General features: G+C 43.8%; 2 protein-coding genes across 3 annotated transcripts in view; both read right to left on the bottom strand.

Moving 5' to 3' along the window:
- Positions 1 to 289, bottom strand: part of LOC308676616 (uncharacterized protein) — a 29,925-nt gene extending 29,636 nt beyond the window's left edge. The window contains exon 1 of the mRNA XM_081342533.1: positions 244 to 289. The gene's annotated coding sequence lies outside the window, so the exon portion shown is untranslated. The remainder of the gene's footprint in view (positions 1 to 243) is intronic.
- An 887-nt stretch (positions 290 to 1,176) lies between these two features.
- LOC308676609 (protein spinster homolog 1-like) lies at positions 1,177 to 16,586 on the bottom strand. 2 transcript variants are annotated; one of them, XM_081342518.1, is made up of 13 exons: positions 16,474 to 16,586; positions 12,840 to 13,078; positions 12,564 to 12,629; positions 12,303 to 12,439; positions 11,058 to 11,209; positions 10,761 to 10,827; positions 10,432 to 10,574; positions 7,159 to 7,317; positions 6,757 to 6,946; positions 6,545 to 6,610; positions 5,076 to 5,174; positions 4,381 to 4,552; positions 1,177 to 2,761 (listed from the first exon to the last, which is right to left on the bottom strand). In XM_081342518.1, exons 2-13 carry the CDS (start codon positions 13,054 to 13,056, stop codon positions 2,667 to 2,669), a joined length of 1,563 nt encoding a protein of 520 aa, XP_081198644.1. In that variant the 5' UTR covers positions 13,057 to 13,078; positions 16,474 to 16,586; the 3' UTR covers positions 1,177 to 2,666. The 2 variants fall into 2 exon arrangements, with proteins under 2 accessions (XP_081198644.1, XP_081198645.1); XM_081342519.1 differs by having other exon boundaries at positions 12,840 to 13,005; positions 16,474 to 16,483.
- Between the last annotated feature and the right edge of the window lie 1,227 nt (positions 16,587 to 17,813).

The following is a 17,813-nucleotide window of genomic DNA, read 5'->3' as shown; positions in this document are numbered from 1 at the left end:
AGAATTTTCTATCGCATCTTTTTAAATTTTTAAAAAGGTTGTCTTTGTCTTCTTTTAATTTGGTATTATGCTACATATATAATAACCTTTCAGCATGCACCTACTCCCCAAATATCCAAAAATGGTTCAGTGCAGGAAAAGTGCTAAGCAGTTCAAATTACTGCATGTAAAGCCTGCAAACAGCAGAGTCTGTTTCATAAGACTTTATGTCTTAGTGAGTTCAGTGAAAAAAGTTGTACTTACCAGGAGTGAAGCACTACTGCGCTGTTTCTTACTTGTACCACACAACACCAAACTGCAAATCCAGAAACATTCTTACTAATCGTATCCTCCTATTTCTGCACCCATCTTGTAGGAGCTATCTACACGTCATTCTGGGCTTTTCCCTTTTCTCCCACCCCACCTGAAATTCAAAACAGCAAGCCATGATGATCATGGTTCAGGTAAAAGATTCACCCAGCATCCACAACTACTAATCTGTAAAACCAACAATGACTTTTAAAGCCCAAAAAGACATCAAAGGAAGGTCAAGACAGCATCCAAACTGAAAAAAAAAGTTCTAAAGTGATGAATGATTAACAGGTCAAACATTATACCAAAATCTGCATTAAGGAAGATACGATTTTGGACCCGAGCCCTGGTAGCACAATAGTTAAAATGCAGTACAATCCTGACCCGCTCAAGGTTGACTCAGCCTTCCATTCTTCCAAGGTTGGTAAAATGAGGACCAGATTGTTGGGGGAAATATGCTGACTCTGTAAAGCGCTGAGAGAGGGCTGTAAAGCGGTATATAAGTCTAAGTGCTATTGCTATTGAATGCTTAAACTATGTTGCTAATCTCTCTTGGTTTTCTATTTGGGTTGCCTAAGGGAGAGGCAACATCCTGCTATAGTTTCAACAGATATCGCCTCCACATAGTGTATTCCAATCATGCTTTTTTACTCCAAAGATCTGCTTTACAAACTAAACCAGTGACAGCACATAATCGTATAATTTTTAGATTTGGTATCAGATAAGGAAATTCTATATGGTTTTTGTCTTGAAGCATTTGCAGATCCCGTGTTGTTAAAAAAAAGTTACCTCGTCTAATCTGATAACAAGATGTTCCCACCTCTGATATCTGAGGAAAAAGAAACCTCTAATGTAAATTAATAACGGCTCCTCAAAAGGTTTCAAAAATGAATTAATTTATTGTGGCACAAGCCAAAGCCCACTTTTTTTTCAGATGAATGAAGAAATACAGGCAGCAGAACCAAAAAAGGAATGAAATCTGTAGGCCAAAATACACAAGCTGCAGACTGTAACATTTTCCCATCAGCTGAAGAGAGACTCGCCGTATTAGCGATCTTAAATGTTATTGCTCTACCATAATAACCAGTCAGTCCAGCTGGGGGCTGAGCTTAATTCAAAATATTTGTAAGGCATCAGGCCAAGAAAAATTAGTTTCAATTACAACTCATTTTTCTACATTTGATTTTACATTGAAGCATACTGAAATGAACCCATAATTGACTGTAAGGGGGTCTAATTCACTGAAATTACAAATGAATAAAAACCCATTTATAGTTAAAGTGCAACCACTGTCTTTCACAGATCTCTCCGCAGGAAGCCTGTTAAGCTTCTTCTCCTCAAGGTAAAGACAAAATACAGCTAGCGACGTTACAAGCACTTCAAAATGAAACAAACGAACTGCTCCACTTAATGCCAGGAGTAGAAGCCAGATGCCAGTAGAACCGCGAGTAACATACAACAGTAAGCATTGAAAAATAGGAAAGGGAGATGAAGCTAGTCATCACAGGTAGTTCCTCCCTGGAACATAGCAGTAAACAACACTTGGTCGTACAAAACAAGGTATCAATCATCCAAACCTTGCCCATTTTCATGCCAGTGTTCAACAGCAACAATGCTAGGAACAAAAATATTAAATCGGAGTTTGAGGCTATAACCGTTTATGCAACGTTCTTTCATGCACGTTTTCATACTTCAGAAGTTGACCATGACTTCTTAATACAGGGGCAAAGCTTTTTAGCTTCTCAAGTCAAGCATAACTGACACGTCTTTTTTAAGGGTCCCTCCTAACACTGACCTTGTCATAAATACTGGTTTTCTCCAGGGAAGGGGGGGGGAAGCAAGGGGCATCTAGATGGTCAGCTCCTATCAGGATATTTCAGAGGACTGTAAAAATGGAGATACCATCCAGGGATTCTGCAAAAATATATGAAGGCAGCGAGACTACAAATAAAAGACTTTGTATGAAAACGTAGATGTGGGCTGAAAGATTCCGTTTCTCTTAAAACCCAAGGCTGTTGAAGACTGATCTTTTCAGCCATTTCTTTGTATACCCTTTACGGGTTGCTTTGAATTTCACAATGCAGGGGTGGGTGGTGGGTGGGAAAAGGAATGAAATAAAAATAAAACCATTCCAAGTAAAAGGAGGTAGGAGATGAGTTTTTGCCTTTTCGTCCTCATTCATCTGAGCAACGTGAATAGTGTTTGTGATTTATATATATATAAAAAAGTCCTATATACACAGCAAACAATTGTGATTTCATTTCCTGTTGTCCATAATCTTGCCTTGGTGCCTTTAAGAGAGTCTCTCTGTCTCTGTCTACTCAACTACCAAATACAAATCTGTTCCAAGTTTCGAAAAGGACGAAGATGTGACTTCAGATAAGGACACTGGAGACAGGAACTTTTGTTGATCGCCCATGCTGAGGAACAACAATGCGGTCCTCCCCTTCCAAAGACTCTTGCAGCTGACCTGCATTGAGGAAAGAAGCATGTTAAGAAGCATGTTAAGGTCTGCCTTCAGAGGGACTGGCCTTGTCCAAAGAGGACAAGACTTTGAAAAGAGTGTGTCATACGTCTGAGCTCTCACTCCTAATTTTCAGTGCTGTTTTCTTAGTGCTATTGTCTTAGCTCAGGGGTAGGCAACCTCGGCTCTTTTATGACTCATGGACTTCAACTCCCAGAAGTCCATGAGTCATAAAAGAGCCGAGGTTGCCTACCCCTGTCTTAGCTGTACTTCCCTTATTTCCTTCACAATTACATGTTGGCATGTACAGGTAGTCCTCGACTTACAACCATTCAGTCAGCTGTTCAAACCTGACACAAGGCACTGAAAAAAAAGAGACTGATGACTGGTCCTCACACGTACGATCTTCTCAGCATCGTCACATGATCAAAATTCAGGCGCTTGGCATTTACAGCCGTTGGAGGGTCCCAGGGTGCCATACACTAAATCAGGGGTGTCAAACTCAATTCCATTGAGGGCCGCATCAGCATTGTGGTTGCCCTCAGGGGGCCGGGTGGGTATGGCCAGGGTGGGCGTGGCTTACTGGGTGGGCGTGGCCAGCTCTACATTGTTTGCATCAAGGGTGCCTACGGGGGCCTGGGCAAGAGTGGGACAGATCTGAGGGTCTCCGGCAGAAGGAGGGTCTCTGGGCCAGGGCCAAGGCAGTGGGGGCCGTTCCCTCACTGTTTCCAGGATGGCTTCGCGGGCCACATGAAACCACTTCGCGGGCCGCATCCGGCCCCCGGGCCTTGTGTTTGACGTGTCTGCACTAAATGAAATAAATAAGGGTCCCAAGGGTCATGTGATCGCCATTTGTGACCTTCCGAACCCACTTCTGACAAAGTCAGTGGGGAAGCCAGATTTGCTTAATGTCCCTTATGGTTCAATTAACAACTGCAATGATTCACTCAACCACGAGGGGGGAAAAAGGTGGTGAAATTGGCTATGATTCACTTAACCCCCTTGCTTAGCAAAGAAAATTCTGGTCGTAAGTCAAGAACTATCTGTACAGCAATTCTGAGTACGCCGGCATTACTCTTGCTCTGGGACTACTGCTTCAGCGGTTGCAAGTAGAAGCCTTTGAGGCGAGTTATCTTCTCCCCTCTTTCTTTCAATGTTTTTAAGAAAAAAAGGAAAGAAAGAAACAAAGAAAAGAAGTGGGGGGGAAGGGAAAAGAAAAGGACAAAGTAGATAAAATAGGGAAGTAAGCTTCAGGTCAGCGTGAAAAAGAGAAAGGGAACTTATTCGTGTGATTCGGTGCTTTAAAGATTTTGAGGGAAACTTGGTTTAGGAGCATCCGTGAAACATGAGGTCAAGAATGCTTCCAGTAAACAGTTCAATGCCGGTGACAATCTCCTGAAAATGTTCTCAAACACCCAACATTTCAGGACAGATGACTCATTTTTGCACTTCTAGCACTGCCTCCTTTATGTGTAGTATACAATAAAGCCAAAGGTTGTACACCTCTGTTCTACTAAGCAGCATGTGTTTTTTTGTAACACAGCTCTGAATTCAGACCACATCGTGAATCCTTGAGGCATTAATTCCAACTCTGCGGAGCTGGCAGAGGAAAATAAAAGTTTTACCTTGTGCATACAGTTCCGTCCGTTTACGATCTGCGTGAATGAAACAAGCTGTAGCTAGGAAGAAACCACCGCCGATAACGCCCACAAAGCTGCAGACCATAAGTGCATATTCCAGACTTCGGAACTGTGACAGCAATGAAACGGGGCGTTCGCTCTGGATTCGGTCACTAATCTATGAAAAAAATTAAACAATAATCATGCAATCAAGTAGGTAATTTTCCAAAGGAAAGCCTTCAGAACTGGATACTATAATTTACTGCTTCTCTTTTGCTATGTCATCCCACCTGAAGTAAATAGCAAAACAGGCAACGTACCACGGTTTATTTTTCTTTTGGAACGGAAAATAGGACATTGGTTTTTCATGAAATTCAGCTACTGAATCTGAACAACAGCAACCCATTGCATGCAGAGCAGAAGTAAACATGAATTTGGAACAGTAGTTCCCCACAAGCTTTCAATTAACTCTCACAGGTTGAGGAAAAGAAACATTGTTAGATATCTGTAAACAAAAATGGGTATGAAACCTAACAAAACCATAGTTTTGCAGTCATGTATGAAAGTGGCGAGAGAGAGAGAGAGAGAGAGAGAGAGAGAGAGAGAGAGAGAGAGATGCTTAGGAGGTGGAACAGATGGCAGGAACATCAGCTCTGCAACTCCAGAATATGACAGCCTAAGCCTTATATCCAAATGCTTACCAAACCAATAAGATAAGGGCTTCCTGCATCCCCCAGAAGATGGGAGAACAGAATCTGAAAAGCTTCAGCTGTGGAACGGCGAGTAGGGATGACAACGTACTGCAAAGAGAAAAGGGGATCTTTCATTTGATACCCTTTGTCAAGAAATATCAAGTGACTGCAGGATAAGGGTAAAATTCTTTATATCTTTTTTCCCCCATTTTATTGTTCTAAGCCAGGGCTTTTCAACCTTTTCAGCCATTGTACCCGTTTTAGGATATGGCAACATCCGAGTAGCACCAGTCGCCTAGCAAGGTGTCAAAAACTTGATGACAAAAAAAGGAAAAAAAGTGATAAAGTATAGGTAGTCCTCAACTTACAACAGTTCACTTAGTGACTGTTTGAAGTTACAATGGCACTGAAAAAAGTGCCCCCCTCAAGCCACAGCCAAGCAAGACACCTGCCTGCCCGCCCAGTGGCGCTCTTCTTCCTGTCCGAGGTTTTCATTGTTGTGAGCATTTCCGTTGAGGATTGGCAGCTGGGGTGGGGTGGGGGGAAATTTGGTTTTTATTCCCCCCCCCCATCTGCTGGGTGGTTGCAGCAGGTTTTGGTCACTTCACATGAGCCTGGGACACTGTGACCATCATAAATATGAATCAGTTGCCAAGCATCTGAATGTAAATCACAAGACCCTGGAGATGCTGCAACATTCCAGCTGATCGGCGCTTCTTCTGGGCTCAGAAGAAGTACCGGGATCAGCACCGAGCTCCAGCTGGAGCCTGGCACTGATCCTGGTGCTACCGCTGAGCCCTGACAGCCCCGAAGAAGCGCTGATCCTGGCGCTTCTGCTGAGCCCTGACAGCCCCTGCAGCTCCAGCCGTCTCTCGCTCAGGCTTGTGCGGTGCTGCCACCGGTTCAGCTCATTCCCCTCCCCCAGCTACCACTTTTCTAGGATGGCCGCGTACCACCTGCCAGGTGCCAACGTACCGCGGGTGGTACCCGTACCACTGGTTGAAAAGCCCTGTTCTAAGCTACCCAAAGTAGCTCCATGGAAAGATGGGTAGCAAATAAATTTAATAAATAAACAAAACAAAGCAACAAACAGGGAGTTCGATTCTACAGGCTTGGAGCCACTAAGCCCCGCTACTTCTTGTCAGAAAGGGGAAAAGCCAAGAAAGGTGGCTAGGTGGGATTGGTGGTGCTGCTGCTCCTATGGAGGTATGAGGCAATTAAACAAACACAGACACAGTGAGGAACCTATCTGCAACATTATCTAGGGAAAAGGGAAAGAAATATCAGACATCGGGTCACGTGAGCTATCAAAGGTCGTGGACGTGTAGGGTAAAATAGTTACTACCCTGATGATTATAATTCTCCTGCTAATTGTTTCTCTATTTCTACTTAAAAGGCCTGCATTCCTGCTATTAATTTCCAAGTCTCAGAGCCTATTTGTTGAGCCAATGCTCATGTTTTCCCTTCCCAGATCTCACCAGAAGGATGTCTGCCACTATGGCCCAGTTGAGGGAAAGGAGGATTTCACCAATAAAAATAAATACCTAGAAGGAAGAATGAAGGAAAAAAATCATTTCATTATATCTTTTAAAAGCTATCCTGTTTGTCATGTAGTGCCATACACAGAAATACCCTTTCCCGTGCCCCCAACAATTTATACTAAAATCAAGGAGAAACTTGAGAAACTCACGTAAGTGGCAACAATGCTCTGCTGAGCAAAGACGACAGCCAGGAACAGAAAGGGGGCAGAGCCAAGCAGTCCAATGGCACACACCAGGGGATCAGCACGGGGATTGGTGCGATGCCAGCGTCTTGAAATCTCCACTCCAGCAGTAACACCCAGGACACCAGTCACACAAGTGATAATACCAAAGATGAGGCTGCAGAGGTAATTACATACAGCCTGGTGAGGCTCTTCAGACATGGTTCAAAATGAGTAAACAATCAGCGGGTTGCTAGTCTTTTCAAAAGCCATACAAAGTATTTTAGAAGAACTCGCAAATGAGTTGTCATAATGCTCCTCCAAAAGAGTCTGAGAAAAATAAAATAAACTAGAAATCGAGACACAAGACAGCTCCCGGTGTTAACTCACCTGTCGGAGTCTCCATGACAAACCTTACCACTAGGGCAAGGTGGGAGATTTCCGGCGGCCAACCGTGAGCGGTACAGGAAGGCAGGTGCCCACAATGCTAGAGAGCCTGTTACAAATGCCACCGCTGTGAATCCTAGTGATGACAACACAAAGCTACGGCTGCCAGTCAGGGGGGACAGAAAAAAAACAAAGTAGTAATGTCAGCATGTATTATAGCTTTCTAGATTGCTAGAAGCCAGCAATAACAGCTCTGAGCCATCAGAGATCTGTCATCAAAACAGAATACCTCTATGTGTTCCTAAGTAATGATTTACAACCGAGTCACAAGTTGTCCAAAAAATGACTATAGACATAACCTGTACACGTATTAGAGGTCATCTATGGTACTTTTCTGATGGTATATGTCTTAGACCAGTGTTTCCCAAACTTTTTCCTTCATTACCCAATACCACTTAGAACAGGGGTCCTTTTATGACCTGTGGACTTTTATGGCCCTTTTATGACTTGTGGACTTCAACTCCTAGAATTCCTCAGCCAGGCACGCTGGCTGAGGAATTCTGGGAGTCGAAGTCCACAAGTCATAAAAGGGCCAAGTTTGAAGACCCCTGACTTAGCAAGTCTTACTGAAATTCAAGGACCAGTTTGACGTCCCTTCAGCACCACCGTAATTTGAAATGGTTGCTGAATGAATAGTAGAGGGCTATCTGTATTGTAAAATCTTTTATCAGTAGAAGACAACATACGTAGCTCAGGGTTGGATTGTGGAGTGCCCGGTGTTCTTTGAGCTTGGTTTTTCCCTTGCAGACATTTCATTGCCCAACTAGGTAACATCAGTGCAGCAGGACTCCAAAAAAACCCCAATATCATTGGATGATATTTATGCTATTTCAACCAAGTATCACTAGTAATTTAATCAATTTTCATCTCCGTAGGAATACTTTGGGAGATTTTCCAAATATAGTTTAATAAAAATGGCAATTTTAAGTCAATTTAAATGTCGCTGTTGTGATGGGTAATTGGTTCATCTGTCCTTACCCAAATAGAAATCAATTTTACCCAATTTGGGGTAATTTACCCAGGTTTGGAAAGCACTGTCTTAGGCCGTGAGTAATCAACTGGCTATGTGAGTAGCACAAGGCTGAGAAGCATTATCTCACTGCAAAGGACTTATACGCTAACATTTCTGACTCTGGCATCTCTCTGTCTCTGTCTCTCCTGCAATGCTACCTAAACAAATTCATTAGATTAGAGACAAACAAACCCACACCTCCATCCAAGTGCTGTATTATTAGGCTATTTAAAAGAACACTATGAACCCAGTTGCTTCCTCCTATACCAGGGTTTTTAAAGTCAGTTTATTAAGTTTAGTTAGTTACTGAATAAATCTCGAACTGCTAAGCCAAAATATGGCTTCTTTTAGTGATCCGGTCAACTGTGCTTTATTTACATATCATGGTAAACAAACATAGTTCAGCAGATGTATTAACATAGCTCATTTCTTAGAAAACTAGCCGGCTGGTGACATTTAACCCAAGGCTTTAAACCAGGGGTGTCAAACTCAATTTCATTGAGGGCCGCATCAGCATTGCGGTTGCCCTCAGGGGGCCGGGTGGGTATGGCCTGGGTGGGCGTGGCCTACTGGGTGGGCGTGGCTAGAGTCCGTATGGCCTACTGGGTGGGCGTGGCCAGCTCTACATCGTTCGCATCGAGGGTGCCTATGGGGGCCTGGGCAGGAGTGGGACAGATCTGAGGGTCTCCGGCAGGAGGAGGGTCTCTGGGCCAGGGCCAAGGCAGTGGGGGCCGTTCCCTCACTGTTTCCAGGATGGCTTCGCGGGCCACATGAAACCACTTCGCGGGCCGGATCTGGGCCCCAGGTCCTGTGTTTGACATGTCTGCTTTAAACTATAAACAAAAGGACTAAGGCAAGAACATTTTTAAGTCTTTTTTGAAAGAACAATTTCCATGTTGATCTGCTCTCCTAGTTTCATTGCAGAGGATTTAGGGGTACATATCATGGCTTACAGAGAGAACTGATCAGGTCTGTTAGAACTCAAGACGATACTCTACGTCACGCCCAACATATCTTGCAACTTCTTTGGCAATGGTGTCTGTCACGATTGGCTTGAACAAAATCACAAATCTGCTAACAGTCTGTTTACCCTTCATGCTGATAAATGAAACATCAAACATACTATCCTGCAAAAGTAACCCACACAAATAACTAGCCTCCTACAGCAGTCAGCACTTCCCTGGTATTATTCTATTTCATATTTTATTTATTTATTTATTTAATCCCATTTATATCCCGCCCTTCTCTGAAGACTCAGGGCGGCTTACAATTTTTAAGCACAAATCAACGTGCTTAGCAATAGCCTTCATTCTATGTATATGCCTGCTTATTAGGGCTTTCGCCCCCCCCCCAAGCGGCATTATTACAAAGTCAGCTTATTGCCCCCAACAATCTGGGTCCTCATTTTACCTACCTCGGAAGGATGGAAGGCTGAGTCAACCTTGAGCCTGGTGGGATGCGAACCTGCACTAATTGCAGGCAGCTGGTGTTACTTAAGGAGGCATTAGCCCACTGCTCCACCAAGGCTCTTTTATATTTTTATATTTTATATTTATATTTTATATTTATATTTTGCATATTTTTATGTATAACTCAAGGTAGTGAACGTATCTTTTGCTCCTGCCTATTTACTCCAAAACACCCCTGTGAGAGGAGCTGATCCGAGTGACTGGCCTGAAATCACCTAGCAGGCTTTTCATGGCTAAGGGAGGCCTTAAACTAACAGTCTCCTAGGCCAGCACCTTCACCACTACAAGGAAGTAGTCAGCATTTCCCTGGTAGCTACAAAAAGAAGAAGTCCAACTCTCTATTATACCTACACACGGATGCCTATTCCTTGGCCAGACCTTTTTGTAGACGTCTCCTACCAAGACCACCAGTGGAGCATGGCAATCTGCTGTTTTCTGTCAGCCCTATGAATTTTCATACTGAGCATTGAGCTCTTTTTTTTCAAAAGCATCCAAACCAAGTGGTCTCCCAGAGGAATGTCGGTGATCCAGTCCTCTCCACTAGCCCTTTCGCTTGGAGGGGCAAAATTTCATGTCACTTCTGGCTACCCTGCAGGTTACGAAATAAAAGCTTGTTTCTTACTGTCATTTACTATGAGTATTTTGAACTGAACCGGAACTATTAAAACGAGGGCTAGAAGACAATTCAGGGGGAAAAAATGGAGAAGCAAGATCTCTTTCTGTCAGATGACTCACTTGTGGATCAGGGCTCTCAAATCAGCTGTCCATGAAGTGTAATGAAGAGGGGCATCAGTGCGGGTCTCCACAGCTCCTCGAGGTGGCTCACGCACTACAGTTATCAATAATATCAAAGCTAATGCTCCCAAACCTGGGGTCACCTGTGGGGAACATAATTTTAAAAATCCAATTTGAAACGTTCTAAAAAGAGGGAAAAAAATAAATGTGAAAGACTGCTATCTAACTTGGGGTAAAAAGAAGTTTTGAGAATTAAGATTTTAAAAAGAGCTTTAACCTAGATGTACAGCAACAAATATTGACTAAGGTAAGCTATAAATTCTGCTTACCCGCAAGGCCCAGTGCCAGTCATCAGCCACATCTTTCACTTTTGATCCTACGATATAGCCCAGTCCACTGTAGAAGTAAATCAGGAGAGCATTCAAATCTATACTCTGGCAGGTTTTCCAACTTCCACCAAAGCTAGTTAGCACTTTTATCAGCTGAAGTCCCAATTAGTCTTTCAAGATATGGCTATGCAAGCTCTAGAATGTAATGTTAAGTTTTTCATTTTCGACACAAGATCTCGAGTTAGAAACCCATCTTTTCACCCTCCCTCCAAAATACAGAGCACAGGATGTTCCCACCTGCCCACAGGTATAGCAAAGTAGAAGATGCTAAGCATGCGGGATCTCCGGTCACCCAAGTACAGGTCAGCAATAATGGTGGGGGCAATAGTTGAATAGCTAGCCTCTCCCACACCCACTAGGCCTCGTGTAAGTAGCAACATCCAGAAGTACTGAAGAGGAGATAAAACAAAACAAAACAGTACATGAACAATAGAGAAGCAGACACCCTCAAGTCTAGAACACCCTCCAAAGCAGGGGTGTCAAACTCAATTTCATTGAGGGCCACATCAGCATTGCGGTTGCCCTCAGGGGGCCGGGTGGGTATGGCCAGGGTGGGCATGGCCTACTGGGTGGGCGTGGCTAGACTGTGTATGGCCTACTGGGTGGGCGTGGCCAGCTCTACATCGTTCGCATCAAGGGTGCCTATGGGGGCCTGGGCAGGAGTGGGACAGATCTGAGGGTCTCTGGCAGGAGGAGAGTTTCTGGGCCAGGGCCAAGGCAGTGGGGGCCGTTCCCTGTTTCCAGGATGGCTTCGTGGGCCACATGAAACCACTTCGCGGGACGGATCCGGCCCCCGGGCCTTGTGTTTGACATGTCTGCTCCAAAGGAACCTTGAAAGTTTTGCTTGTGAGCTATGAGTTGCTCTGTTCAGATTTCATTTAGTTGTTTACTGCTTATCTAAAACAAAAATTCCTTCAGCCATAAAATAGGGAAACTTAGAAAGCTTTCTTGCTAACTTTGGGGAAGTTGAGGTCTGATTAAAAGAGAGCAAGAAATACAGCTGCATGAAAACAGCAACAGCCAGAGGGTTAATACTCCTTTTATCATCTGCTACGACATTTCATGTATTCGACTGTATGGAATCCCTCATCGCTAAGCCTACTAGAAAATTCTGCATCGCTTGAAAATGCCACATTTCTGGAGAAGGCAATATATACATTCAATTCAATTTCTCCATACCTGTAATTTTAATTTACCAGGCGTCCCCTTTTCCATACCAGTACAGGTTCAAGTCCCACCAGGCTCAAGGTTTACTCAGCCTTCCATCCTTCCGAGGTAGGTAAAATGAGGACCCAGATTGTTGGGGGCAATAAGCTGACTTTGTAATAATGCCGCTTGGGGGGGGCTAATAAGCAGGCATACAGTATACATAGAATGAAGGCTATTGCTAAGCACATTGATTTGTGCTTTAGATTGTAAGCCACCCTGAGTCTTTGGAGAAAGGCGGGATATAAATGGGATTTTTTAAAAAAAGATAAATACCTCCTTGGGGGTGAAGCTGCTCCCTAGAGTCACAATAGACCAGAAGAAGATTCCTATACACATCAGGTATTTGCGATTGTAACGATCACCCAGGTAACCAAAAATAGGCGCCAGTACCATGTAGCTGCTAATAAAAACTGTTAGGAAAGACAAAAAAATGTTTTATGTTTGACCTCTGTTCCATATGCCCTAACTGTGTACAGTAAAGGGTTGCAAGAGGGGACAGAAAAGACAACCAAAGCCTATTGTGCCAGTCCTCACCTGTCTGTAGCAGTCCTGATTTGCTATCACCAATAGCAAAAAAACCCTCAATGTCAGGAAGAACACCTGAAACAAGGCAAAAGAAATAGAGCTTCGGGTGAGGAGATAAAACACAGTATTTTCACCCATTTCATCCATGATCATATTCTAACCAAAGCCAGGAACAAATGGGGGAAGAATCTATTTACCTTTGCTTTAAAAGTTATACACCTTCACCCATGTCATCAGTTCAAAAAGAATCTGGAAGAATTTCAGCGACCATCCCATTGTGCTTACCGGCCACAGTGAAGCGATCCATGTAGTTCAGTAGATTAATAAAAAAGAGTACGCCCACAATAAGGCCTGCATGTTGAGAGGATATCCCTGTCAGGGCCCGTACTTCTTCTTCCCCTATGTGCCCTGGCTGAGGATCATCTTTTCCTTCACCTTCAGTATCATCTGCCTGGGTGAAAATTGGAGCTGTATCAGCATAAGGTTGCTGGTGGGATCCCATGGCCGGGAATAAGAAAAGTCCACTGTAATGAAAAAAAAAGAAATGTATAATTGCAGGGGGGACAAACTTTAGTTTTTGTAGAGGGTCTACAAAAACTGTATAATTACAGGAGAACAGGATCCATGAGAGAGACAGACAGAGAGAGAGAGAGAGAGAGAGAGAGAGAGAGAGAGAGAGAGAGAGAGAGAGAGAGAGAAACAAGGCCTATCAATTTTTGTAAGCCGCCCAGTCACCGAATGCGAGTGGGGAGCCCTACAAATTTTCATCAAACAATCAATCAGCTGAAGCATGGTGTAAAATTAAATGCTACTATTAAAAGTCTATGGAGATTCTCAGTCATCCAGGTCATGGTTGTCCCAAAGGTGCTTTTTCAAGAGGCACCTGGACTTTCTTGTTGTTCTTTGAAGATGTATTGCTTCTCATCCAAGAAGCTTCTTCAGCTCTGTGCAAAACATCAGTTAGAACCACACCAGTTAGAACAATTAATCAGTGCAACAACCTGCCTCCAGAAGTTGTGAATGCTCCAACACTGGAAGTTTTTAAGAAGAGACTGGACAACCATTTGTCTGAAATGTTTCCTGCCTGAGCAGGGGGTTGGACTAGAACAGGGCTTTTCAACCGGTGGTACGCGTACCACTGGTGGTACGTTGGCACCTGGCAGGTGGTACATGTACGACGGGTTGAAAAGCACTGTAAAAAAAAGTGTTAAAAAAGTGTAAAAGTGGATGAGGTGAAGCAGCGGCAGCACCGTACAGGCTTGTGGGAAAGTCAGGTGGAGCTGCTTGAGGTGCTGCCTGGGTTCTGCGGAGAGCCCAGGATTGGCGCGCGCAGCTCCAGCTGATCGGTGAGAGCCTTGGGGGTGGCAGGCAGCCACACGTAGTCTTTGGGCAGAGATTCAGCTTGAGCTGCTTGAGGTGTTGTCTGGGTTCTGCTGAGAGCCCAGGATTGGCGCACGCAGCTTCAGCTGATCAGCGCTTCCAGCGCACCTGGAAGAGAAAAGGAGGAGGGGGAGAGAGAGGAGAGGCTATAAAAGGAGCAGGTTTTGGCGGGAGAGGGAGAGAAAAAAAAAGACAACGGGGAGAGGGGGAAAGAAAAGGGGACGGAGAAAGAGAGACGGAGAAGCGCAGACTTGAGGAGAGCAGTCAACTGGAGGTACACTGAAAAGAGGGAGAGAGGAGATGATATAAAAGAAGGGAGAGAGAGAAGAGAGGATATAAAAGAAGAGGAGATATAAAAAGGGGGGAGAAGAGAGATATAAAAGGGGAGAAAAGAGAGGATATAAAAGAAGGGGGGGCAGAAGATATAAAAAGGGGAACAGAAGAAAGGAAATAAAAGGGGGGAGACAAGAGAGGATATAAAAGGAGGGGAGAGAAAGGATATAAAAGGAGGGGGGAAAGAAGATATAAAAGGGGAGGATATAAAAGGGGGAGAGAAGAGAGGATATAAAAAGGGGAGAAGAAAGGATATAAAAGGGGGAGAGAAAGGATATAAAAGAAGGGGGAGAGAAGAGAGGATATAAAAGGAGGAGGGTGGAGAGAAGATATAAAAGGAAGAGGGGTGTTAAATGAGTTTTGCCCCATTTTATGACTTTTCTGGCCACATCTGTTAAGTGAACTACCGCAGTTGTTAAATTAGCAACCCGACTATTAAGTGAATCTGGTTTCTCCACTGACTTTGCTTGTCAGAAGGTTGCAAAAGGGGATCACATGACCCTGGGACAATGTGACCCATCATAAATATGAATTAGTTGCCAAGCATCTGAATGTAAATCACATGATCCTGGGGATGTTGCAACGGTCGTAAGTGTGAAAAATGGTCATTAGTCACTTTTTTCAGTGCCGTTGAAACTTTGAACAGTCACTAAGCGAACTGTTGTAAGTCAAGGACTACCAGTACTTTTATTGCTTTTTCCCTTTTTTTTTTGGTCATCAAGTTTTTGGCACCTTGCTTGGCGACTGGTGGTACTTGAATATTGCCATATCCTAAAAGTGGTACAATCTGTGAAAAGGTTGAAAATCCCTGGACGAGAAGACCTCCAAGGTCCCTTCCAACTCTCTTATTCTGTTCTGTTCCGTTCAGATAAAACATCTTCAAAGAAAAACAAGGAAGTCCAGTTGCCTCTTGAAAAAGCGCCTTCGGGGCTACTACAATTAAAGGCACCGATCAGTTAAGAACCAGACAAGGAAGGTACCTGAACTCACAGCTATAATAATAATAATAATAATAATAATAATAATAATAATAATAATAATAATAATAATAATAATAATAATAATAATAATAATAATAATAATAATAAGTTGGAAGGGACCTTGGAGGTCATCTAGTCTAACCCCCTGCTCAGGCAGGAAACCTTATACCATTTCAGGCAAGTGGCTGGCCAGTCTCTTCTTAAAAACTTCCAGTGTTGGAGCATTCATCGCTTCTGGAGGCAGGTGGTTCCACTGGTTAATTGTTCTAACTGTCAGGAAGTTTCTCCTTAGTTCTAGGTTGCTTCTCTCCTTGACTAGTTTCCATCCGTTGCTTCTTGTCCTGCTTTCAGGTGCTTTGGAGAATAGCTTGACTGCCCTCTTCTTTGTGGCAGCCCCTGAGATACTGGAACACTGCTATCATGTCACCCCTCACCCTTCTCTTCATTAAACTACACATACCCAATTCCAGCAGCCGTTCCCTATATGTTTTAGCCTCCAGTCCCCTGATCCTCTTTGTTGCTCTTCTCTGTACTCTTTCTAGAGCCTCGACATCTTTTACATCGTGGTGACCATAACTGGATGCAGTATTCTATCCTAAACTTCACTTCAACAGTGGGACCAGGAGCCAATTCCTTTGCCCCGGATGCCTTCATTTTGCAACTGAACCTCAGGAATCCTTTACCAACCTACCACAAATCCCTGCTTATCTCCCAGCAGATCCGTTTTCTACCCACGCTTGCTTCTTTCGAAGAAAGCGGGGGGGGGGGGGGGGGGAAGAAACGCTCTTAACCATAGTGCCTGCTCCACAGGGTTGTTGTCAGAAATGGTCCCAAAGAACTACATTTACACCCCACCCCACCCCCTTTAATAATAATAATAATAATAATAATAATAATAATAATAATAATAATAATAATAATGATAATAATGATAATAATAATAATAATAATTAGACTCTCGGGCCTCTTTCGGAAAGAAGAAATAGCGGGTGGAAAGAGAACGGGGAGGGCAGGAAGGCTCTTTCAAAAGCTACCAACTGTCCAGTCATGATTCTTGGAAGGCTTAACCAGGTATAATAATAATTCAGCCATAGCCCCCACCCCACCCCCCTCCCCCCTCCCGGGATGACCCATTAGAATGAACTCGGGGAGGGGGAACCCTTTCACTTAGCACGTGCAAAATTGCCCTTCGAATTCAATGCAACGTTCCCCTTCTGCAAACTTACCCGGCCTTTCTCCCCCTCCGTTTGAACAGCCGGATCAGATCACGTGAGGGCTTTTTTTTAAAAAAAGACGTCCTTTAAAATGAACAACAGGGGGAAAAAATCACTTCCTTATCATATGACTTTCCCTCCCCCGCCCCGCCCCGCCTTTTCCGCCCCTGCCTCACGCGCTGCCACTTTAAGAGAGGCCGAGGGGGGAGGGAGGTTGCCTCTACGACAAGCCAATAGAATGGGCCCTTTCATCGGACGAAGCCATGAAAAGCGGCAGCTTCCGTTGCGCTTGTTATCGGCCCTGGCGCAGGCTCCTCCTACTTCTCCCCCTCGCTCATTGGGTGTTCTGTCTTTGTTCGTTGTTATGGTTACGGAGTACTGCTTTTGCCCAGCGCGGTTTCCTTACCTCGCGCTGTCTCCCTGATTATTCTGTGCGCCCAAATTTACAAAATGTCACATTTAATCTTTTAATTACCAGTTTTTGCCCGAGCTCTCTCCGTTATCACACTTCTCTCAAAAGTTATAGAGCCATCTCACTCATCTTAAATTTTATTTATTTATTTATTTGATTTGATTTGTATACCGCCCTTCTCCCGAAGGACTCAGGGCGGTGAACAGGGACATAAATACCAAAATACCAAAATACAGAAATTAAAAACAAATTAAACCCCAGTGCCCAAATGCAGAAAATAAATTACATTAATGGCATGGTTTGGCAAGTCCCAATTTTAAAAGAGGAGGAGGTGGAGGTGAGGTGAGAGAACAAATTGTTTAGTACAGGTAGTCCTTGACTTACAACAGTTCATTTAGTGACGGTTCAAATTTACAACGGCACTGAAAAAAGTGACTGTTTTTCCACACTTACAACCACTGAAGCAGCCCCATGGTCACATGATCAAAATTCAGACGCTTGGCAACCAGTTCAGACACTTGGCAATCAATTCATCTTTATGACTGGTTGCAGTGTCCCAGGGTCATGTGGTCACCTTTTGTGACCTGACAAGCAAAGTCAATGGGGAAGCCAGATTCACTTAACCACCGTGATACTAGTACTGCTACTATTAATAATAATAATAGAATTGGAAGGGACCTTGGAGGTCTTCTAGTCCAGCCCCCTGCTCAGGCAGGAAATCCTATACCTATATCATTTCAGACAAATGGTTGTCCAGTCCCTTCTTAAAAATTTCCAGTGTTGGACCATTCACAACTTCTGGAGGCAGGTTGTTCCATTGATTAATTGTTTTGTCAGAAAATTTCTCCTTAGTTCTTGGTTACTACCTGAACTTGCAGTGATTCACTTAACAACTGTGGTAAGGAAGGTTGTAAAATGGGGCAAAACTCACTTAACAAAT

Source organism: Vipera berus (assembly GCF_964194415.1).
Source record: "Vipera berus genome assembly, chromosome: W".
Taxonomy (NCBI): Eukaryota; Metazoa; Chordata; class Lepidosauria; order Squamata; family Viperidae; genus Vipera; species Vipera berus.
Note: the sequence above shows the minus strand (reverse complement) of the source record. Positions and strands in the feature narration are given on the sequence as shown.